The sequence below is a fragment of the Stegodyphus dumicola genome, chromosome 4 (genome assembly GCF_044657685.1).
Source record: "Stegodyphus dumicola isolate Sdum_Otavi_A_Nest chromosome 4, ASM4465768v1".
Classification (NCBI taxonomy): Eukaryota; Metazoa; Arthropoda; class Arachnida; order Araneae; family Eresidae; genus Stegodyphus; species Stegodyphus dumicola.
This window is the reverse complement of record NC_140771.1, coordinates 220,580,807-220,605,841: the sequence shown is the minus strand read 5'-3', so window position 1 is coordinate 220,605,841 and position 25,035 is coordinate 220,580,807. Positions and strand designations below refer to the sequence as shown.

The 25,035-nt window shown below is 31.7% G+C and overlaps 1 protein-coding gene across 4 annotated transcripts in view; it reads left to right on the top strand.

Annotated features, from left to right (window-relative positions):
• LOC118181923 (embryonic polarity protein dorsal-like) overlaps window positions 1–25,035 on the top strand; it is a 59,456-nt gene that overhangs the window by 7,799 nt on the left and 26,622 nt on the right. For 2 of the 4 annotated variants that reach the window (XM_035351168.2, XM_035351161.2), the window contains exons 2-6: window positions 3,588–3,645; window positions 12,539–12,732; window positions 15,354–15,505; window positions 18,517–18,608; window positions 24,341–24,481. In XM_035351168.2, the coding sequence (XP_035207059.1) occupies window positions 3,594–3,645; window positions 12,539–12,732; window positions 15,354–15,505; window positions 18,517–18,608; window positions 24,341–24,481 (631 nt within the window). In that variant the 5' untranslated portion in view covers window positions 3,588–3,593. The remainder of the gene's footprint in view (window positions 1–3,587; window positions 3,646–12,538; window positions 12,733–15,353; window positions 15,506–18,516; window positions 18,609–24,340; window positions 24,482–25,035) is intronic. The other 2 variants (XM_035351183.2, XM_035351175.2) reach the window with 2 other exon arrangements.

Below are 25,035 nucleotides of genomic sequence, written 5' to 3'. Positions count from 1 at the left end.
GCTTACATCAGGCTTTCAGGTTTGTTCTGACTAACAGGACTCTCTCTTGTAAACCAGCAGCACTGCAACAGCCAGTCTTCTGTTACGAATCATGCTGATTGTGATTTTATTCTCATTTTAATCTATGGCATACGCTAAGTACATGGCAAAATGAGACATAAAAGAAAAAAATCAACATAAAGCTAACTGTTAGTAAAACATAAATAAAATGCCACTTATCTTCTTTAAAATATTTCCAACTATTATACTAAAATATTTAATGCTACCTGATAAATTTTATAAAGTGGATTTTATTCTTATATTTGCTTTATAGTTATGTTAATTAAATTATGTTTAATAAGAAAGGATCTATTTTATTTTTAGAGTGTTATTACAAAAGTGAGTTTCAAACATAAGTTGATTGAATTTAATTGAATTTATTCAGCTCCCATTTGCTGATAGGTCCTTAATTTTTTTCATTAATGGGCCTTAAAAGTCCTTAATTTCCATGTGCACGAACCCTACATACATTTCTAGTTAAATATTTATTCATGCAGTTGTTTCATTTATCGTCAAGTTGTTGTTTCATTTATCGTCAAGTTGTTGTTTCATTTGTGGTAACCTGAGGGTTGAATGTTCCGTAAATATACTTTTACCTAGAATTAGGTGCTCTTTTGACTTTTTAAGTGAAAATAGTATATCGATGTGTACAAAGTCAAGGGAGTTTGCAATCACAAGTTTGTGCAATTCTCTGATGTTTTTTTAAGTGAAAATAGGTCGACGGGCACATGGATAAAGTCAAGGGAAGTACTCCAAGCCTAGTTTGGGCAATTCTGTGATTTTTTTTTTTTTTTTTTTAAAGTGAAAATAGGTCAGTATGCACATGGATGCCGAGTTTGTGCAGTTCTTTGACTTGTTATTTTGTCTTTATGTAGCGGCGATTTTTAGCACTAAAATCGCCACTACACAAAGATAAAGTAACAAGTCAAGGAACTGCACAAACTTGGTATCCATGTACCACCCCAAATCGCCAATTTTTGCCAAGGAGTATATATAAATAATAATAATAAATAAATAAATTAATACTTTTACCGAATTATTACATTCATACATATTTAATGTTTTAATCAAATATTTATCCCCAAAAATGACTGCTAAATCTATTTACAAGTAACCTTTTTTTTTTCCTTCTGAGAGAAATTCTGTGGCAATATCTCTAGGAATACATTCAAAGCAATAATTCCCTTCACCATTTTATGGCAAAATACTATATTCCTGCAGAAATCTTATTATAATTTCTTCCCTTGGAAATACATCAAAAAGAATATGTATGAGAAGTGTAACATTGCATGTTAGGACTAGAGAATTGTTTGCATTGTTACCAGAATTGGGTGCATTTTGAAAACCTGGCAACTTCTACTAAGAAGTTTGCATTATGTCATGTAATCATTATTACAGTACTTTGAGAAGAATAGGTAGTTATACTAAAAACTTAGTTTTATGAAATATAGCTTCATTATTGAGATTTTGGAATAGAAAGTTTCCTTATCTTTTATCTGTGCAGTAAAATTGTCATTCAGCTCGTAGAATTCTTGTGGATCCACTTTAATGATCTCGTGAATATGAATCTTTTGCAGAAAGCAACTTTCACATATGCACCATTAATATGAATAATCACTATACTGTATACAAGTTGGTTTCTAAATAAAGAGTAGTTTGTTTATTAATGTGTGCCTCATAAAGAATCTTAAATGATGTTATCAAGCTAATTGGTAGAAATACAGCTATTTCAAAGGTAATCAAATTACTATTATGCGACTATGCTATTACAAATGACTATTATTATTAATATTATTATGATTATTATTTAAGGAACAGATTGGTCTATTTCTAATAATTCAGGAATTTTTGAAATGATACATTAGTATCTTATCATTTGTGACACCAAATATTTCATGAAACAAATCAAAATTCCATAAACCTGTTGCAATATTTATATTCATAATTAATCAAATATTCTAAGCAGTAAAATATTTCCATGATGTAGTTCAGATGTCAGTTTATTAATATCACTATTAATTTTTTTTGATTATTTTTCGTAAACAGGTTTTTAATATCTCCCGATTTTTGTAGTGTTTGGGCACTTATCAACAGCTCTGTCAAGAGTGATATGGCCTGATATGCTTGTGGGATGCCACATAACTCTTATTATACCTGTACACAAGACAGCACTACACTGTTATGTTAACTTAAAATGTGTGCAGGTAATTCCAGGGTATTGAAATTAATGTATAAGTGAAGTGAAAAGCGAATCAGTTTCTAAATAAATTAAATATCATAGTAACTCTATTACAAGGTGAGAGCGAAAAGTAAGGGTGACTGATGTCATAATATTAACTGTATTATATATTTACATATAACTACACTGTCCTTCAAAGTAGTTTCCTCTGTCTGCAATACACTGCTGACAACGTTCATACAAGTTCTGGAAACTTTTGAAAAAGTCCTCCTTTGAGACTGTGTTAAGTTCCTTGGTAACAGCAGCTTGAATGTCTGAGATTCTTGAAAATCAGTATCCCTTTAATGCCAATTTCAGTCGTGGAAAGAGGAAAAAGTCTGCTGGTGCAAGATCAGGGGAATAAGGAGGGTGAAATAACTCCGTAAACATTTTCCTCTTTCCACAACTGAAATTGGCACTAAAGGGACACTGATTTTCAAGCATTTCAGACATTCAAGCTGCTGTTACCATGGGACTTAGCACAGTCTCAAAGGAGGACTTTTCAAGTTTCCAGAACTTGTATGAATGTTGTCAGAAGTATATTGTAGACAGCGGGAACTACTTTGAAGAACAGTGATGTATTTATATGTAAATACAGTTATTATTATGACCTCAGTCACCTTACTTTTCGGTCTCACTTTATATAAGATGTCCCTTTTCTTACTGTATATTTTTGTTCTAAAATTTGCTATGTCTTATAATCAGGTATTTCAGTAAATAAAATTGCAAAATGAGAGGAGAAAGTATACTTGTCATACTTTATAGAATAATTACATTGTTCAAATGTTAAATAAACCATATAGATATTTACCATACATATAAAATGCATAATTACCACTAATTATATAATTGTCTGTTGAGCGGTTTCAGTTTGGACTTGCTTTTACAATATTAGTTATTATTATGCCTAAAAATAAATAATGCAATAATGTATCATTCCTTTTTCTGATTTTCTCTCTTATCATAGTAAAATTTCGCTCTAATCTGAACCAAGCCTTTATTAAATATTCACTTATATTTTTATTTTTTAAAATTAATCATGGAATATAAGAGGGGTCTTTACCCTATTTTTGAATAAATAAAGTTTAGGAAAATTTGTTCAGAATAATTTATTGCATCAATGTATTAATTTATTATTTATATTTTTAAGTGACATTTATAGTCTAAAAATGATTTTTATTTGTATTTTAAATGTCACTAACCTATTGAATAACAAGTGTGATGCCTGATAAATTACTACATTTAAACTTAATAATGTATTATTAAGTTGAAATAAAATATATGATTTGACGTCTCCATCAATAGTTAAATTTATGTTTAATTTTGACAGATTGTCATGTATTCTGCAGTAGGTACAATAACCCATCCCTCATCGCCTCAGTTGGTTGGTAAGTTAAGATTAAATTAACTGTGAGAAATGAATTTTAGATCTTACTGTGTGTTTTATTTTCTCTTTGCTACTTGCTAAAGTGAATGCAAAGTTAATAACTAAGTTTTGGTCATTGATTTGGTATTTTCTGTTTAATAACTTACTTTTTTGCTTTAAAATTTTTTTCTCATATAAAAAAGAAAAAACAATTTATAATACATATCAAATAAACAGCCTTTAAGAAAATTCTGGTATTGCATATTAATTTACACGGCATTAGAAGCAAGTACTAAGTCTAAATAATGTAATATAGCTAACTCTATAACTTAAAACATTTAGCTAGTTTAAAAAAATTATTTTGTCACTTGCATATTATCCTGTTGACAGTCAATCTCTGCGGTAATGATTTACCAATATCCAATCCTGTGGAATTCTAAATGACACAGAATTATGCTAATTGGCTGTCTTTTAAATACAAAAATTTTTTCAATGATTCATTTTATTTGGTGAGGCCCGGTGGCACAGTGACTAGCGCATCGCGCAGCAGCACCACAAGTCTGGGGTTCGAATCCCGGGTTGGGCAAGGTCGACTCAGCCTTTCATCCCTTGATTTCCATCCCTTGGGTCAATAAAATGACCCAAGGGATGGGTTCCTTGGAGACCCAAGTTCACTTGGGGACTAAACACTGGGGGGCCTGCTACCCAAGTTGACCACTTGTTCAGGGCATATGCTTATGCACCCCGGGGCCCACGGTCAAGAATGCGGATTTCGGGGCACTACAAGCCTTGGCCCATTAGGGCTGTTTGAGCCACTGAGTTTAATTTTAGTTTTCGTTTTATTTGGTTAGGTAGTGTTTTTTTTTTTAAATCATTGACATAAATCAGAAATTCTGTCTTTTTTAAATAATGGGCAATGTTGTAAGATCAATGATTAAGATAATCTGTAATGCTTTTATAGTCATTTTAGTTACTGAATACCCCTCCCCCCCAAAAAAATCTGAGAAGTCAAATTGTTTAAAATATTTTAAACAAACCATGTCAGTATGCTGCAAGTGCATGTGTTATTTCAATGTCCGTCTAGTCTTATTAAAAAAATCCCTTTTTCCAAAAGTCTAAAACAGATCATAAAATGGGTAAATTTTTTGCACTTAATGTATTAACACAACCACCTTGATAAGAATTGCCAAATTTTCAGAATTCGTCAACTCCGGCAACCATGTGCATAACAATTCTTTTATTTTCAAATTGATGTTGCATTTTAACTCTTTTTGTAGGAAATTTTGACATTTTTTGTCTTAAACATAATTCTAAGGTATGCACTTGTGAAATTTGCTTGCAGTGGAGGAAACTGCAGTAAATTTTCTGCAGTAATACAATATTTTATTGTCAGATGAATAAAGGAAACAATAAATATGAATCTGTTGAAATGATTGCTATGAAATTTATGACAGATAAAAAGAAACAAAATTCTGCTTGTAAGTTGTTGATTAATTTTCAGATAAATACTAAAGTAAAAAATGCATGTTCAGAATAAAAAGTAAATAATATTTTGAAATTATAAGACATAATTCTTTTCCTTTTGTAAAAAATTCCCAAACTGTGTCAAGGTGGTGGTTGCATTAATATGAAGTACCATTTTTTAATAGATTTATGATTTTTTTATAGATTTATGACTATAGATTTATGATATTATAGTGTAGAAATAACTCATTTCCTAAATCATGTAATGGTATGTAATCATGTTAATGTCATGTAATGAGTGAAATTTTATTTATCCTTCCTGTTGATGCCAATAATGAGGTTGAAACAAGTGTAACTTCAAAATTCATAGTTTTGTAACCGATAATGCTGCAAAATATAATGAAAATAAGAAAAGAATTATAAACCAATTTTCAGTTTATATCTTATAACTGTTCCCCAGGTATACTTAGTTTATTGGCCAAAGAATTAAATACAGTCAAAAGTCGTTAATTCGGACACCCATAATCTGGACCTCAAAGCTACAAACTTTCTGCGCATGCGTCGCGTTGACACATGCGTGTAAGACCTTTACAGCTGCGAATTTGCGTGTGCGCATGCGCAAAATACGTTTACGAATGCGCGTTTAATGTATAATGGACGGTATAAGCTAAGCTCTAATTATCTATTTCAGTTAATGTTGCAGATTGCGTTGTTCCTTAATCTTTGAATTGGATCCGGCTTATTATTTTTTGCAGACCGTTAGAGCAATTTTATAAAAGTAAGCTTGAACTTTCGATTATGTCAAATAGAATTTCCGATTTATATTTACTAATATGTAACAAATCTACAAAACAAAAGTATGTTTCGGAGTCCATTAAACAAAAAGTGGAATTGCTCCAAAAAATGGATAAAGGCATATTCTTTGTTTATCTAAACTTTAACATTTGTTTATCTTTAACACCGCGGTGGGCGCGCAATGAATTGGAAGTTGATCTGTCAGCACTATCCTTATCTTCAGGGCAGATGTTTTTATTTTATTTGGCTTATAATTGCTTACTAAATGTAGTATTTCATTTCGATGTACTCCGTTTTTGATATGATTTAAATCAAATGCCTCGTCATTATAATTCGCTTCCGATAGCGAAGAAAGTGACAGAGGTTATTGAAAACGAAAAAATTTCGATTGACAAATTAGTCGGTATTCTCAACACAGCAATTATAGGACGAACAGCAGAACTTTGTAACTGAACAAGAAATTATGTCTGTTTATCGAATTAAAAAGAATGTATTATCACATAAAAAACGAAGCAACTTAAAAAACTTACATTGAAAGAAATGTTTAATAAAGTAAACAAATAAATATTAAGCTTTTTTTTTGTAAATTTTGATACACTTTAAATCATAATTGTTCTTTATTTCGTAAATTACGGTTTCATATTTTTAATTTTATAATTTCTTCATGCCATTTTACCAGATTTAAACTGATGCTCTATAATCCAGAAAAATCGATAATCCGGAATCACCGAAATCCCGACGAGTCCGGATTAACGACTTTTGACTGTATATGAAATGTTACTGAGCATGTTATTCAAGGCAAAATATTTTCAAAATAGCTAGGTTGTTTTTTCCAGATGTAATAAATGCAACAAAAATTGTTTAAATTTGCCATCTGAAGTTTATTGGAACTCAGTATGCTGTATGAAGAACTGGCTGATTTTCATGCAATCTGTAGAAGAAAGATTGAGATGTAATAGACAAGGATATTTAATTAAATGTTCTTAATATGGTGATCAAATTAAATATAGAAAACTTTATTGTAAGTCAGTTTCATGTGTTAATTTAAATAACATCTAAAAAGGTAACTACGAATTGCTAAAGGTGTTGAAGTTTGAAAAGACATTGAAACCAGTGTAAAAAGTCTTCATAAAGCATGCTTAAATTATTTAAAACATGATATGATCTAGTACTGTTACCATTAGATTTTCTAGCACATATTACCAAAATATTAAAAGCCTTATTAGCAGCTGAAAAGGAATATGGATTAAAATTAGTAAAAGAAAAATATGCAGGAAACTGCTTTGCTCAGCATTGCATTAAAAAGTATAATTCGTGTTAGACTTTTCTGGAGAACAAAAATGAGGCTGTAAAGTTATCGAGTTATTTCAGTAATAGAAATCAGTAGCTGTTGAAAGAATGCATAATGGAAAAAGAACTAGATGTTATTGAAATGTTATCCATGTGCTGATGAATGTCATGCGGTGCACCAATGAGATATTCATCAGCAGAAACTGAAATATTCTTTTCTATACAACAAATTAAAAAAAAAAAAAAGTCAGTTGTTGAAAAGGCGGACATGCCTGTGGTTGAAAAGGCGGAAAAACATGCCTTTTTGTTCAAATCACTGAATGCAAATGTTGATAATATAAATATAATATTGTTGCATTTTTCTCTGCTTCTGACACCAGTTGTTATGTTATTTTCTTCCTTCACGTTTCTACAGGGTTCGTAGATTTGGAGTGAATAACGACGATACTTGATGAAGTATTGAAACACACTTTTATTTACCAGTATTAATCAGATGCTTCCAAAATCACTTTTACAGTTGTCGAACTGTTATAAACAAGGTGACACGTTCAGTGACACAGCCTTCACACTGTCAGGCAATAACAGTGGAGACAGCTTCACCGCAAAGCACCTGAGTGCAGCTCCCAACTCTGCTTGGTCGTTCTCGGAACTCCACGTACTCTCAAGACTCTCCACGCTACAACTCGCGTGCACTCGACGACACACAGAGCACAGCTCTTGACTCTTCGGTTCAGTTGTTCCCAGAGCTCAACATGCTCTCTTGACGATGCACCAACGGCGATAGACTATGACTCTTTCGGTGCACTCGACGACCCACTCAGCACTTGCTGCCCAGCTGTGAACTCGATTCACTCCGCAGGGATCGACTTGCTAGTCAGAGACACCAAATCGATACTAACTATCTCGACTAACACTCTAGACGAGGCACTCTAACTCACCCTCCTGACGAGGCACACTCTCTGACTGCGGACCAGCAGGGTTTATATAGCTTCCGGCTTGTGTTTGAGAACATTCTGGGCTAAACTGGTAAGAATTCGTTCCAGAAGGTTCTCCAACTGTCCATGGTATATTGCCAATTTTGTCGCCAAATGCGGCAACCCTTCTTTCCCTTGCCATTTTATGGCAGCCCTAAAAACTGCATTGTGGGGAAGCCATCTTACCACTCCTGTACATTTCGTAACAATATGTATTTATTTACTGTGCAGTATGTAATTTATAGTTTGATAACTCTTTTCAGAAAATTTTGTAGATTACAGATATAAGTGCAGTTTCTATGGTTACATTTATACCGATTATTTATTTCTGTTTGTGTAAAAATATAACCGTGAGAGTTAGCAACCTTCTTTAGCAGTCCCACCAGTGGTTGAATAGTTCAAGATTCCTGAATGCTGGAAGTTCATCCCATTTTTAATCTCAGGTGAACAGGCTGGTCGTATAGATGTTTTTGGGGGTTTTCCCTCATGTGTTATATAAATATAAGCTAATTTTCCTTAGAAAGTCCACCACAAAGGTATCAATCAGTATATTTACATATTCCTGCAACTAAATGCAACTACATGGACAGGAGTCCCACCAGGCCCCTATGTTTGCAAGGGTTGGTAGTCCAGCCAAAAAGGCACCTTGGAGATCATAAATGCTCCTTTTGCTGAGTAACCAGGTCTCACACCAGATTCTTATAAATTTTAATAAAGTTCTAAGCCATAGTGCTAACTGGGCTGACAGGATCACCACTCCTGGTTCCCAGAGGCCATGGCAGGGTGCAGCCCTATTCACCTGGAAATTTGACTGCCCTTAATACTACTTACCAGAATTATGCGGGCTGCCCAGCACTGGGGATTTATTCCAGAATACAGATCTAATGGCCTGTACCACTACTGGCAGGGCCAGATAAAGGGCGATTAGGTCCAATTGGGCCCCACATTTGAAAGGGCCCTGCGTTACCATCAAAATGAACCCCCCAAAAAAAAAATGAAATTTAAAGCAAATTGCGTTTGACGATAATGGATAAATTATGAATTATTCAAATAATTAAAAATATATATATTTTAAGTTCGCATTGCTGAATGAGATTTATTAATGTGTTTATTATTATATAATATATACTTTATAATATAGAAAACTGATACCCATAAAAGTTCATGTCAAATGTATTGAATTTAATCGGGATAGTCCTATAGTAGAGAGATTTTGCTCTACGTACGTGAACTACTTTACGTATGTAAACTACTATGCAGGTATATGCACACGCAACTAGTTGCACAACCGTACCACCCAGTAGTAGATGTATAGCTAGTATCAAATGTCAGTTGTTTCTTGCATTTGTAGTTCGCTATTCTTCTAATCGTTATAATTATTAGTCATATTTTGTGACTACAATTGCTAACTGTTGAATAAGGTAAGTACTAATTATATTACATAATCTTTATTAACAAACAATTATTTTTAAAATTAAAAATTTAAGTATATTATGTGATTAAAAATGGATACCTAACCTATAATTTTATCATTAGATGTCGAATTCACTGAAATGAGAAATAAATGTGGGAAGAAAATATAAAAGTGGTAGTATAAAAAGGAAATTAAGTGCAATATTAAGGAAATTAAGCATCACTGGTTTTTGGGCATGATTTACTGTTTCAAGTCAATTATGTAGCAAGGAACTTTAAAGTGAATCTGTAGACATATCCATTGCACTTTCTTCATTTGAAAAACTTTTAAAATGGTTAAGCAACTACAGAAATACTGGATTCGAACAAGTTTTAGTTCAGGCAAAAACTCTTGTAGAAGATTTGGAAGTATCAACAGAATTTCAAAATAAAAGGCTTCAGAAAAGAAAGAAACATTTCAGTTATGAGGGCGATGATGAAAATATTGAAGACCCGATAAATGCATACAAGGTATCGTTTTTTAATGTTGTTTAGATAAAGCTACAGAATCACTAAAAGATCGTATTGAATAATTAAAAAATCATAATGAATTATTTGGGTTTCTGGGAAAATTTCAAAATATTGAAAAAGAAGTACTTCAAAAACATGCAGCTGAATTAGAAATTTCTCTAACAGATTCTAAGTTAACAGAAAATGATGTACCAAAGGTGAAATAAGCTGATATAGATGGAAAAATGTTTGTTGAAGCTTTGAAATCTCAGATAATGATAGAGCAACGGCATTTCCAAACTTGTTTATTGCTCTCCGAATATTCTTAACAATTCCAGTAAACATTGCTTCTGGAGAGAGATCATTTTCCAGGCTAAAATTAATAAAAAACTATGAGATCGACAATGAATCAGGATAGATTAAATAGTTTAGCAATTATGTCGATTGAAAGTGAAGACTCAAGGAAATTAGATTTTCAAACAATTTAAAGAAATTTACAGAACAAAAACTTCGAAATATGTAAATTCATGTATTCATATTCGGTGATGTAAATTTGTATTCACTAATTGTTTTTGTATTTTGAACATTTTTATTTTTTAATGTATGTAGAAGATTATCTGTCTGATTACATTTGATATATTTATATATATATATTACTGAATTTGAATTTTATTTAAATATTTAATATATAGAGAGGGCCCCCCCCTAAAAAAAAATGCGTTCGGGCCCACACCTAATCGATCCGGGCCTGACTACTAGTATCACCGAGCTGAGGATTTATCACCACTTGACCTGCAAAAAGTTGGGATAAATCCAATTCGCCACAAATTGGGATCCCTTACCCACAAAGTTGGAATAAAAACTTTCTCCACGGGGAACCACTGGACTCATTATGCCTTGGAGCCTTGACTGCTAGAATACGGATCCCTGCCGGTACAATGAAAGATTAGTGGAGCAGTCCACAGATATATATGCCTTTCGGCAGATAGCTTTTTTAGTGCTTTGCCATGTTCACATAACCTAATCACTCCCATAATATATATATACATGCAAATCTGTATGTAAATGATTGAAGTGTCTTTACAAGTTACAATACAAAAAGCTACCAAGATATTTTATTGTTTTTTATACTACTAATTAATATGATTATGCATAATTAGTATTATCTCTAATTATTAATTGTATTAATTTACTTGTAAAAATATGTACTCTTCTTCTTAATATCTGATTAGAGATTTAAAAATTTTGGAAACTTTCAATGCATGGTAGTCATTTAATATAGGAATAAGTTAATATAAAAAAATTCTGATATAAACTTTAAAAAAAAGTCTGATTTTTTTTTTATTTGAAAAAAAATTTTTTTTTCGACCTTCTGCTTTTAGGTAGTGTTATTCGTGTCTATGATTATACATGTGGCTGCATTTCTGTTTGTGTGGTTTACCATGCTGTACATTTCAGCTGAATTTCAGATTTGCTGTATGTTTTTTTGTATCAGTTTTAATGGCCATCAGATTAGCAGTTTAGATCAGCATTTTTCAGTCTGTGATTCACGGATCACAGGTGGTCCGCAAAACTTATCCTTATGATTCTCCTAGATTTCTAAGAAAGACAAAAAATAAAATTCATATTAATTGCATATACCACGTTATAGCTAAATAGAGTTTGGAAATTTCACATAGCAATCATCTATCATGTTTTCTCCCAAGAGTGACATTTTATGAAATTTTATTGTCGATTACCTTATCTATGGACTTGCTACTCTAGACTTAGTAATGAAAGAGGGATCTCAAGCACCATGACTGTAATGCTTATTACCAGCTCTCCTAGATTTCTAAAAAAGACAAAAAATAAAATTTGCATTAATTGCATATACCACCTTATAGCTAAATATCTTAAGAGTTTGGAAATTTCACATAGCAATTATCTATCATGTTTTCTCTCAAGAGTGACATTTTATGAAATTTTATTATCGATTACCTTATCTATGGACTTGCTACTCTAGTAATGAAAGAGGGATCTCAAGCACCATGACTATAATGCTTATTACCATCATATAGCCAAACTAGAACAGCTATGCAGGAATTAACAGGCTTATCCATCTCATGTGAATACTAATATGTATTTATTATTATTTTTTAAATGCAAGTATACTGGTTATAACATATGCTGAAAAAACTGCTTTTGAAGGAGACAGGAATAAGGTGGTCCACAGAACATTCTAATTTTTAAAAGTGGTCCCCACCTGAAAAAAGTTTGGTTAATGCTGGCTTAGATACTGTGTGAAAATTATGAAAAAGTTAAAATTTTTTTTATCGAAATATGATTCAGTAATGAATTAGTGAAGGTGTTTTGTTTGCGAATATCTATTATTCTGTCTGTTATTTTATCTGTTTCTGTATACATGTGGAAAAAAAAAAAAAAAAAAGAAAAAGGCTAAAATATTTTTTATCATCATTATAATTTTTTAATTTTCTGTTCTTTTGTTTTTAGGAAGATTGCCATATAATAATGATATTTCTGAATCTCAAGTAATTATGAATAGAACTCAACGCCCATATGTAGAAATTATTGAACAGCCAGTATCTATTGGTGCTAGATTTAGATACAAATGTGAAGGACGTTCTGCAGGTTGTATCCGAGGTGTTAACAGTACAGATAAACAGAAAACATATCCAACAATTAAAGTATGTATGTTATGTATGTTGTATTAAAAAATATAACCTGATTTTTCTTTTGCTCTTAGTTTTAAAGATATCCTGTTTGAAGAAGACATTTGAATAATCTATTTTCAGTAATCTGATGAACTACATCCCTCTCTAAAATGCGTTCATGATACATTGTATTATGTCACCGAAATAGGCAACCTATGATGTCCCCAAAGTGTATTTTTGTGGCAACCCAAATATGTGCACATGCGCAGCAGACAAAAATCAATTTCCACATTCAAATTTGATGGTGATTAGTTTTTTTTATTGCATTGAATGAATTTTTTTTCTGTGTAAGAATTGTAGAATTTAGTGGTTGATAAAAAATAAAGTGGTGCATTTCTTCAGAAACATGAGGTTTTGTGTAACAGTAGAGTGTGCAGAAATTCTCATTCCATATAGTTGCATTTAAGAAACCATCAAACTTTATAGAACTTATAGAAAATTTGTGCATTTCCCTAAGATTGCTGTGTGCACAGGAAAACAACGGCATGTGCAATGCCAAAATTATGAAGTTCTGTGATTTTTTTTAAGTGAAAACTGATTACTGTGTATATGGAAAAAACAACAGTCTGGCCAATAACACGTTTTGTGCTTTGTTGAGCTTCTGCAATTCTGCAATGCTATTTTAAGCTAAAACAGATTGCTGTATACATACATGGGAAGAACAGCTCAAAGAAAAAAAAGGGGGGGGGGCAGGCTAGGGCTTTATTAAGCATGTTTCTTGTGTTTTTAATTTTGTTAAAATAGTTGCTATTTAACTCTTAGCCCACCAGCGGCAGTATTTATTTTTGAATTTGTTTTAGGTACTTTATGTATTTTTTTAAAATTATTTCAAAATCTATGACACACAGCCACCTCCTGTAGTCAAGCAGTAAAGTTGCAGAACTCTGGTAGTTCTACCTGGGTTTGAATCCAGGCCTGAGCAATTTTGGGATTTTAACCATGTATAATGTGGATATGAGCCAGCTTCTATTAAGAAATCTTCACAAAGACATTCTTTTATCTCTTGTTTCTAATGGTTGGTGTGGTGTATTACCAGGGTTCCTAGGTCAAAGACCTTACCTATATAATTGAACAAATTTTTACTTTCCTAATCCGTGCTATATTAATCAAGGAACTTATATGTAAAGGTAATTTATGTTTTTCTAAACTACGTTAAACAAAATAATTTTAAATTATGCAAAGTCAAAAATGAAGTGTGGAAAATTTTGAAAGTCATGATGCATCAGAAGGGGGCAAATGAGTAGTAAGCTGCTCGAGCTGGTGACTAACAAATTCTGAAAATTAAAACTTAATATATCTCTCGTTTGCTTTGCCATAATCAAATAAAACGCCAAACCTATCTGTAACGCGCATTCGGAAAGGAGGCTAAATGTAACCTTAGGTTATAGAGGCAGGCAAGTATGGAAAGAATTGAAGGGTTAGAGGCTCTTTCTCCAAGTTTCCTATTTGTCTCAACAATATTCACATTTCATTATTTAATTTTTAAATTAAAGCTACTAAAAAAATGATTTTGGTGGATGCACATACTTAGCTTTCTCAGCTTAGGTTGAGATACACTGCTAGTATATAGCATTCTAGCATGCGTGCATAAATATGCACTGTAACATCTGATGCGCACTCATGCGGCTGATTTCTGTAGTTTGTGTACAAAATCTGTTGGGAAAGAGATGAAAATGTTGTTGCACAGGATTTCATAACAGGCCAGATTAAGAAATTGGAAGGACCATATTAGGGCTGGCTTTTGCCCACCCCTAGTATGTTGTCAGTATTGATGAAAATTACTTTAGCATAAAAATGTATAATTTGCTTTTTATTTTTGTCTTACTTTGTCATGAATCTGAAATAAAAATATTAAAAAGTATTTTATAAATACATTCTTTGGATAGTGGTTTGGTATTTGATAGGTTACATTTAGAATATACCATTCTTTCTTTCTTTTTTTTTTCTTTTTTTCTTATTTATGTTTAAAGGAAGTAATATTTATTAATTTTTGTAGTATAAAAAAATGGTACTTGTGGAAAATCCCATCGACCATTTTTGCCTATTAAAGAAAAGATGCCAAACTACACGATATTTGCCAAAAATTAAAAAGTTTTCTTCAAACATGCTGGGTTTTGTGTAACCTTGATTACACGTGTTAGTTATTATTCTTGAGTAAAGACTCCTTTTACCCCCTCTATCACGAATTTTTGAGGAAAAAAAAAAAAAAAAAATTAAAATTTGGGATCTGCCTACTACAGAAGAGCATGCTGTTGAATATTTCCAAAGTTATGGAATCTTACTGGCCTAAAAAAAATGTGTCAGTGGCCACGAAATGGGCCTTGCGAAAATAATTGCTTTTACAGTATATCTCCTTAGTAAAAATAATGGAACTTTTTAATGAAAAATTAAATCTAAATATATGATAGTATAATAAATTTGAAAGAAAAATAAGAACAGAAATTTTTTTATTGTGTTTAGTAAATGTTTTTTTTTGGTTTGGCACGATTGGTGCCGTCTGTTGTGGTCGATGCGAATTTCCGTAAGTACCAAAAAAATTAATGCTCCGGTACTGAAAGTTATTTTATTTTTCTTTTCTTTTTTTTTTGTTTAAGGTACATGGTTTCCAAGGAGCTGCAGGTGTGGTAGTATCTTGTGTTACCAAAGATGGCCCACCATATTATCCTCATCCTCATAATCTTGTAGGCAAAACATGTACAAATGGTGTGTGCTATAAACCTATTACTAATCCTGATATGATTTGCAAGTAAGAGCATTTCCTTGAATGCATTGTACAATTGATTTTGTAATACTGTTAGGAAATAATGATAGTGCCTCGATATTAATTTTTCATTCATAGTTTTAAAAATTATCAGATAGCTTGTGTAAAATTTAGTGCTGTATTAGGAATATAATGAAACTTCTCATGATGACCACCACCCATAAGCAACTATTTTAGAAAAAGCTCACTGTTTTCTAATAATAAACATCTTTATTGACTATAATAGGCAACCATTTTTCTATAGAAGACAAAATTTAATGGTCTGCTGTCTTAGTAAGTTCCACTATATATGAAAGTTACATAAAACATTTGTTATACAAGAAGTGTTTTTAGTGCATTCTAATTTTATATGGCATGTCATTTTAAGTACATATCTTGTTATACTAAATAAGATTTGGTAAGTACATTTGTTATACAAGGAGTATTTTTAATGCAGTCTAATTGTTTATGACATGCCATTATAAATACATATTTTTTAATATTTACCTGATTTATAATTATATTTTTCTTCCCTTGAAGAATTCTGTTTTTATTGCCCTTTAAGTTTCCTTTTGAAGTTTTCTAGCAAAAAATTTTAAGCCCTTTTTTCCATCATAAACTGAGCCTCTATAATATTATTTTATTCTACATTTCTCTTAATGGATGGCTTGTTTCTTTTTTTTTTTTAATTGCAACTCACTCGAAAAATACCTGCTTGTGAAGCACCCTTCGTATTTTTTTGGTGCTGACAGAGTTTGTGAGTGTGACATTTGGTACAGCAGTCACTTTTGCATCTGTAGTCCTCTTATTTTTTTATCATAGTCATCTTCAATCATCTATTATGATCGCTCAACACACATTTTCGTCTGTGTGATAATTTAGCGAATGTTTTTTTTCCCTTTTTTTTGTACAAGTTAAAAATCTTAGATAGTGTGCTTCTTGAAACACCAAATGCCTCAGCTAACCTTGGTTACGGGAGCACTCACCGTAGGAGCTCCACCAATTTATCCATATTTGAATTCATTTAGCTCCATCATGACGCATTCACAACTGCACAGAACAGTGTCTCAATAACGAATAACATTTGTAATGTATTAAGAATGTTGTATGGATGGCATTAGTGAGCAAACACATCAGCACCACCAACAGTTTTTGCAAAAATAGAACATTTCATTCAAACGTGCGTTTTATGAGGTGTTTCCATATTTTTATTCAACCCCTGTAAATTTGTTGGTATTCTGAGCTGTGTAAATATATCTTTCAAATTGTAAAGTGCTGTTACTCTTTCAGTGTAAAAATTTGAGACATTTAAAAATGGTACAGTCAAAAGTCGTTAATCCGGACTCGTCGGGACTTCGGTGATTCCGGATTATCGATTTTTCTGGATTATAGAGCATCAGTTTAAATCTGGTAAAATGGCATGAAGAAATTATAAAATTAAAAATAAACCGTAATTTACGAAATAAAGAACAATTATGATTTAAAGTGTATCAAAATTTACAAAAAAAAAAAAAAAAAAAAAAAAAAAAAAAGCTTAATATTTATTTGTTTACTTTATTAAACATTTCTTTCAATGTAAGTTGTTTAAGTTGCTTCGTTTTTTATGCGATAATACATTCTCTTTAATTCTATAAACAGACATAATTTCTTGTTCAGTTACAAAGTTCCGCTGTTCAAGTCCTATAATTGCTGTGTCAAGAATACCGACTAATTTGTCAATCGAAATTTTTTCGTTTTCAATAACCTCTGTCACTTTCTTCGCTATCGGAAGCGAATTATAATGACGAGGCATTTGATTTAAATCATATCAAAAACGGAGTACATCGAAATGAAATACTACATTTAGTAAGCAATTATAAGCCAAATAAAATAAAAACATCTGCCCTGAAGATAAGGATAGTGCTGACAGATCAACTTCCAATTCATTGCGCGCCCACCGCAGCATTAAAGATAAACAAAGTTTAGATAAACAAACGTTAAAGTTTAGATAAACAAAGGATATGCCTTTATCCATTTTTTTGGAGCAATTCCACTTTTTGTTTAATGGACTCTGAAACATACTTTCACTTTGTAGATCCGTTACATATTAGTAAATATAAATCGGAAATTCTATTTGACATAATCGAAAGTTCAAGCTTACTTTTATAAAATTGCTCTAACAGTCTGCAAAAAATAATAAGCCGGATCCAATTCGAAGATTAAGGAACAACGCAATCTGCAACATTAACTGAAATAGATAATTAGAGCTTAGCTTATACCGTCCGTTATACATTAAACGCGCATTCGTAAATGTATTTTGCACACGCAAATTCGCAGCCGTAAAGGTCTTACGCGCATGCGCAGAAAGTTTGTAGCTTTGAGGTCCGGATTATGGGTGTCCGAATTAACGACTTTTGACTGTATTTATTTATAAACAGTACTATAATGAATCACAGCATGATTTCTGATAGGAATAGTTATGTGAGATAGCAGTGTGCCATTTGTTTGCTGTTTTGTCCTAACGTTAAAATCGATCAATGCAGTGAAATGTGAAATGCTTGTTTACAAAAAGAAAAAATAAATTAGGCCATGCTATTGTCCACGGTTTTCTGGAGAATTGGAATTTCTGGAGAATTGTGTCATGTCATGAAATTAGATAGTATTTTCTTGTTGCTGTCTGAATAGCACTGCGCACATTTTAATGGCCATAACAAGCACGCTAAAAATATGTTGTATCTTTAATGGAAAAATACAGATTTATCTATTAAAAGGATAAGTATCATAAGTCTAATTAAAGTGTTCTATTTTTGCATTATCTAACTTAGAAATAAATTATATTTCTGTACATTCATGTATTTCTTTTTTCTCTTTTTTAAAACTGTTTTGCATATAGTAAACATATAAGGTAAAAAACACTTTGTATAGGCCAGTATTATTGCTTGCATGCATTTTAATTTAGCCACTTCTTTTTCTGGAACTGTAATTAGTTATTTAAACTTTGTTTCAGTAGCAAAATCTCTTATTTTTTCCCCCTTTAGTTTTGCAAATCTTGGAATACAGTGTGTAAAAAAGAAGGACATAAAGGAATCATTATCACATAGAGAAGCATTGCAAGTTGATCCTTTTGGAAGTTAGTTCAATAGTTTGTTCAAATTTTGTTGTTCAAATTAGTATAGTTTGTTCAAACAAAATAGTTGTTCAAATTTTGTGTTCAGTAATATGTTAAGTTGGTATATGAAACAAAATATGTTTTTTTAATAGTCATATATAGGCCTCAGGAATAGAAATTCTTTCAATTTCTTTTATTTATTTTGAAAAATGCAGCTAAAATTTTGTATTGCAATAATTTTGTGTAATTCTCTAAGCTACATGTGATTCATTTAAAATTGAAAGAAAACTTTTATGATTAAATGTACAAAGAATAACATTAAAATTTATCATTTGGTATTAAACCAAACATTCTTATTCATGTATTTTTCAGCAAAAGAGAAATTTAAGTTTTCATTTAAATTCATATGCATTCATTCATATACAGCTCATTCATTCATATACAGCTAAAAATGCAATATCAATATTGCATTCTTAGCTGTATATCAATAAAGTGTTTGAACTATTATAACAGATTTAAGTATTTTGAGTTGTCAATAACTTTTAAAAATTATGCTGTCTTCTTTGGTACTTTACATATCAGCGCAATCACCTTGGCACAATTTGGTGATTTTTTATTTGTGAAAAGGTAAAAGTTACCTATTGGGTACGAGTAGGTGATTTTTGCAGCTTTTTTGGATAATGTGGGAGAACCTAAAATTTTTATTATGCTAAAAATTTAAACATTTTAAAGTTGCTATTAATTATGTGGAGATTGTGGTATTAATTAAAACATTTTGGGAAAAGAGCATGCATTCGCAGCTGGGAGAAAATGTAGTTTAGTGTTTAAAGGAGAGAAAAGCCTGATACTGCTAATTGACCAGTGGCTCTCAACCTTTTTTGCCCCATGCTTTTCTTTTACCATTTGTGAAAGTTCATTCTCCCTCCCTCTTTTCCAAAAATTGAAAAATACTTTATATGAATTAAGTTTTTTTTTAATGTGTTTAATAAATTAATCAAGGAAAAGTATAGAAGATATTGATAGATACCAAAAATTTGAATAAAAGTATTTTTTATATTCATAAACTAAAACTAAATAATTAACAGATAAATAAAAGGCTGATTACATCACTCCCGGTCCCCCGTTGAGAACCTCTGTAATTGATTGATCGTATGTGCAAGAATTTCATGCAATTTAAACATAAATAAATTTATTTATGTAAGTATTAGCATATTTATATATATTTAAATTTTGAGATCTAAAGAGTACTATTATCAAATGGGACTTAGATTATTTTGTTTATTAATGAATAAGAAAATTGATTTTTTTTAAAAGATCAAAAATTGAATGGAAATAAATTGTGGAAGGGTTGAAAATCTTAATTTAACTGAAAGTCTGAAAATGTTTATGTCTGAATACATCTACAATGTTAAAGGAGGTTAATAAAGCAGTTCTGATTAAAACATGTTACTTTTTGAGAATTACAGTATATTATTATTAAAATGTATTGTTTGAAGTAAGTATACAAGTCCTAAGAAATGCGTATAAACAGTTTTTTATAGTTCACACCAGATCTTAAAAACTGCTTGAATTTTTTGTGAAATGTGTGATTATTAATTAGTTTTATTGAACATGCATGCATGTGATTCTCCAAACTTTTATGGGCAGTATTGTAAATGAAGTAAAGTATTGTAAAGGCCACAAATAATTGAATTTTATACCTGTCTTTTTGTCCATAGGAATAAATTCAGTAAAAGTTGACCACCAGTTTTTGTGTTAGATATATTGAATGAGTCTTGATTAAAATGAAATGTGTAAAACAGATTTTGTGGTACCTGCGTACCTTTAGCACAACCACCTCAGCAAAGTTTGGCAGCTTTTACAGAAAGGAAATTAATGATGCCTTATAATTGTAAAAAATTATTTATTACAAACAAGCTTATCAATTTGCTTTAAACAAGTATATTTTGTGTTTTAACTTAAGTACTTATTTAGGGGGGGAAGGTCAATAAATCTACTTATATGGGGTTTTTTGTTTATTTGATACTTGTCTGTTATTGGGATCAGATTCAGTAAAGTATGTATGTATGTATATGCATATATGCATGTGTGTGTATATGCATATATGCATACATGAACATATACACCCATACATGCATGCATACCTGCATTTCTAAATCCAGTCCCAATAACAGAAGAGTATAATTTATTTTGTTGTGCTGGAAATTTCATGGTGATTGCTTTACGAAGACATTTAAGGCAGTTGTTTCTTTTTTCTGATTTTGCAACAAAATACTGTAACCCTGAAGAAATCTTATTGCAGTTCCTTCCATTGTAGGCAAATCCCACAAACATATTATAATAAAGAATATTGATGTCTATAAAAGCCATTGAATTTAGAATGCAACAAAGAGAAATCTGTATATGGATATGGCAACATTGATTGTTTAAATGAAGAATTGTCATGCACAGGGTTGCCCAAAGAATGGTTATGCACATGGTTACTATATTTTGGCATATTTTGAAACTTTGCCAATTTTTGTTAAGATGATTTTATAATATGCAAGTGTAGAATTTTTTTTTAATGCTACCAAACTCGATGGTTTTTTATGCACATTGCTAAAGATTCAGTTGTAGAGACACTAGGTTATTTCAAAGCGGGAGATATGAAAAATGTGTCGTGCTTTGCCGGGACTCAAAGCTCGGGCCTCTCAAATACGTGCCGAATGTGCTGACCATTACACCGCAAAGGCATGCTAAGAAGGTGGAAGAAATACCTTATATACTACCCCTTTTAAAGGGCAACTGGGATTAGGGGACCCAATCACCAAATCCTGGCAGTGAAAAAGCATCATCATCGCCTTTTTATTTAGTTCGGGTGCCACTGTAGAGACATTAAGGTTTTTTTGGTATGGAAGAGATGAAAAAAGTGCCGCCGGGACTCAAACCTCGGACCTCTCGAATACGCGCCGAGTGTGCTAGCCATTACACACCACGATGGCATGCTAAGAAGGCAGGAGAAATACATTATACAGGTATTTAATTTTTAGATAATAGTAGAAAATAGATGAGGTAACAAAATTTTAGATGTTTTTAGACGGGAGGGAAGTGTTAGTTTCTGTGACATTGTAGCATGATTGCATTTTTTTTTTTAATGGGTGCAGAGTTGCCAACTCTCCCGATTTAAGCGGGAGACTCCTGATTTTCGACCGCTCTCCCGCCAACCCGATTTACAATATATTTCTCCTGACTTTTTTTTATTCTTAAAATTTCTCACTACTTTTATGCAACTTGGCTTAATACTTTGTTATATGAATAAAAAAAAAAAGTGCTTTTGGACGTCTGAAAGCAATTGAATTATTCTACATTATATCTAAAACAAAACCTTGCTAATCAGATAGCTTCTGCTTTGTGAGTGAGAGCATTATACATATCCAGAAACGTCGTTCTCCAGTTCTCCAATGGGCTTCGAGCTCCACTGTGTGTCAGCTGGCATATATTAGCCAATGAAGACAAAGCAAGTTGTTATTTGGACGTGCTTTAGTTATTTCTTTCATTTTGTCCAGGCCCACCAGCGGCCGAGCGGTAAAGACGCTGAACACTGGTAGTTCGGTCTGAGGTTCGAATCCTGCGAACGGGCTGGCTGCATGGGCGTTTTCGTGGTTTTCCCCATGTGTAACGTGTATACGAGCCAGTTTCCCTTAGAAAGTCCTCCACGAAAGGCATCCCTCCCTTTAGGCAGATAGCCCTCGTGTGCTTTGCCATAATTAAATACACCATTTTGTCCAGAGTTGTGTGAGTACACGTGCCTTAGGGAAATAGTTTTAGAAATTATCATTTTTTGTTACATCTGCGAGAAAGTGAAATACTCGTGTACGTTTCAAAAATCGTACGCAGTTGACTTTCCTTCCATTATTTCCTCAAAGAAATGTAATAAATTTGCGATGTGTAAAGCCCGTCGTTGCGATTTTTCGATTTCGCATGGTGGAAGGGCGGATGTTCTCAAACATGTACGTACGCAATAACACAAGGATAACATGAGTTGTTTTTAAAAAAACGGAAAATTAAATTTTTCTTCGGAAACAAAGAACCAAAAAGTTATTAATGCAGAATGTCTGTTCTCTGCTTTTTTACTGGAGCACATCCTGCCCCTGAATGCATCGGATCACGCTGCAGCTTTATTTAGAAAAATGTTTCCCGATAGTGAAATCGCTAAAAAATACTCAAGGTGCAAGAATCAAAACAGGATCAATTGTTAAAGAAATGGGTTTAAAAAATAAATCTTCAGTTATTGATTGCATTAAAACAGCTCCTTTCTGCCTCTCTACGGATGGAAGTAATAATGCTGATTCAAAACTGTATCCAATTTTTGTTTCTTTTTTTGATCCAGAGTCTTCAGAAATTGAGTGCAGTTTACTTTATGTTCCTACTTTAGAAGGACATTTGACAGGCTTTAATATAGCACAGCTAATTATTAAAACTTTAAAAGAAAATGCAGGCCCTCTGGATAATTGCTTAGCACTTGGTGCCGATAATGCACCAGTATTGGTAGGCTTGGAAGACTGGTGTTGCAGGCATCTTAAGAAAAGGAAAATTCAGATTATGAGGTGCACCTGTCACCTCTTAAATTTAGCAGCTGAAAAAGGGGCAGCTTCTTTACCAATAAATGTGGATGAACACATTGTTGATATTTATTATTATCTTGAAAGGAGTTCTAAAAAGAAGGAAAAATTGAAACAATCCATCCAAGTCTTCATTCAAGTTTTCTAATTGTAACAGCTGCATAACAGCAGTTTACAATTAGAAAACTTGGATGAAGTTATAAAATCCGCTAGGATTGACACCCAGTGGAGTTTAATTGGAAAAGTGAAAGGTGCTGATGGAATTGTAAAATATAGTGAACTGTCTAGAATTGTGTTACCATCTTGACAGTTCCCTATAGTAATGCAGAGTGTGAGAGGATTCTCAGTGTTGTTGCGAAAACGAGGACTAAATTTAGATCTAATATTAGTGATGACACATTCGAAAAACTTTTATTAGTGAAAACAGGCCTACGTGGCAATTGCTGTGAACAAAATTATGAAGTTTCTTTCTTAAAGAAAGCAAAATCTGCCACTGTTTATAACATTTGTACAAAAACTAATTAAAGTGTCTTTTTTTCCCCCCCCCCTTAAACGATGCAAGTAATAAAAATGTTTTTTATGTGTAAGGTATTTTTGTGTTGCTTGCATTTAAGAATTAGTTACTATTAAAAGTTAATTCATTATTAAAAACTATATTTTTATCACTTAAAAAGTCTTTTTAACATTGTGAAAAATCTCCTGATTTCTTAAAAAAATCTCCTGATTTTTGAGTGTCATAGGTTGGCAAGTATGTGGGTGATAATGTCTCCAATATTATGGCTCATTTAGTATTTAGAAATATATTCATTTATTTACAAGTTGAAAATAACAAAGAAAACATATTTTCACAAGGCAATATAAAACGAAATTGTTTTATATTTCATACTTTATAGCTTATTGTTACTATGGCAACTTTCGATAAAATGTAATCATTTATTTCAAGCTGGCAGCAATGCTGTGCATTATTCATTATTTTATTATTTGAAAAGAATTTTCTTAAAAATAAATCACACTTCAAATCTTAATCGTTGTAATATGTAAGAAAGATGGCTATGTGAGATAAAAAATTAAATATATAATATGAATAAAGTTTTTTTCCTGTTAACTTTGTACATATTTTAAAGTAGTTCCAAAATATTTTGTGTTTTGTAGCTGGTTTTTCTCACCATTTGGAACCTAATAAAATCAACCTTAATGCCTTAAGGTTATGCTTCCAAGTTTTTATACCAGATGCTAATGGAAAACTAAGCATTCCTCTGTCGCCTGTGATCAGCAATCCTATATTTGATAACAGTAAGTAATATTGAACTATATGCTAATTTTATTATTTTTTCCAAATGACCAATTTTGTGTTACTAAAATGTTTGAAAAATTTGAAGTACAAGTTTAGAAAAATGTTTAAAGCATAAGTATAAAAATATTACTAATAGATAACGTGATTTTTTTTTTTACTAAAAACTGAGGTCATTTTGATTTTTCTTTCTATTTTAAATCTATAAACTCTGTAAGAAGAAATTATAGTTAAGTTTTTTTTCAAATTTTTTGTATGATATATGGTATTATTTTAGGAATAATAAATGTTCCATGCTGAGATGAGCTTTTATCTTTCTTTTTCACATCTCATAACTTCAAAAAGAGTTTTACAGTAGATGCTGATTACGTGATAGTGGTTAGTATTATCATTTGGATATTGTTGTCAAATTGCTGAAGTCTTGTATGTATAAGAAAACATGGAAAATACATCACTTTTTTTATCAACAGTTCGGTTAATATGTTCAAAGTATAAAATAAATCTGTTTCAAACTGAAGTAATGTTGCCAAATAAAAGATTAAATTGCTAAATAATA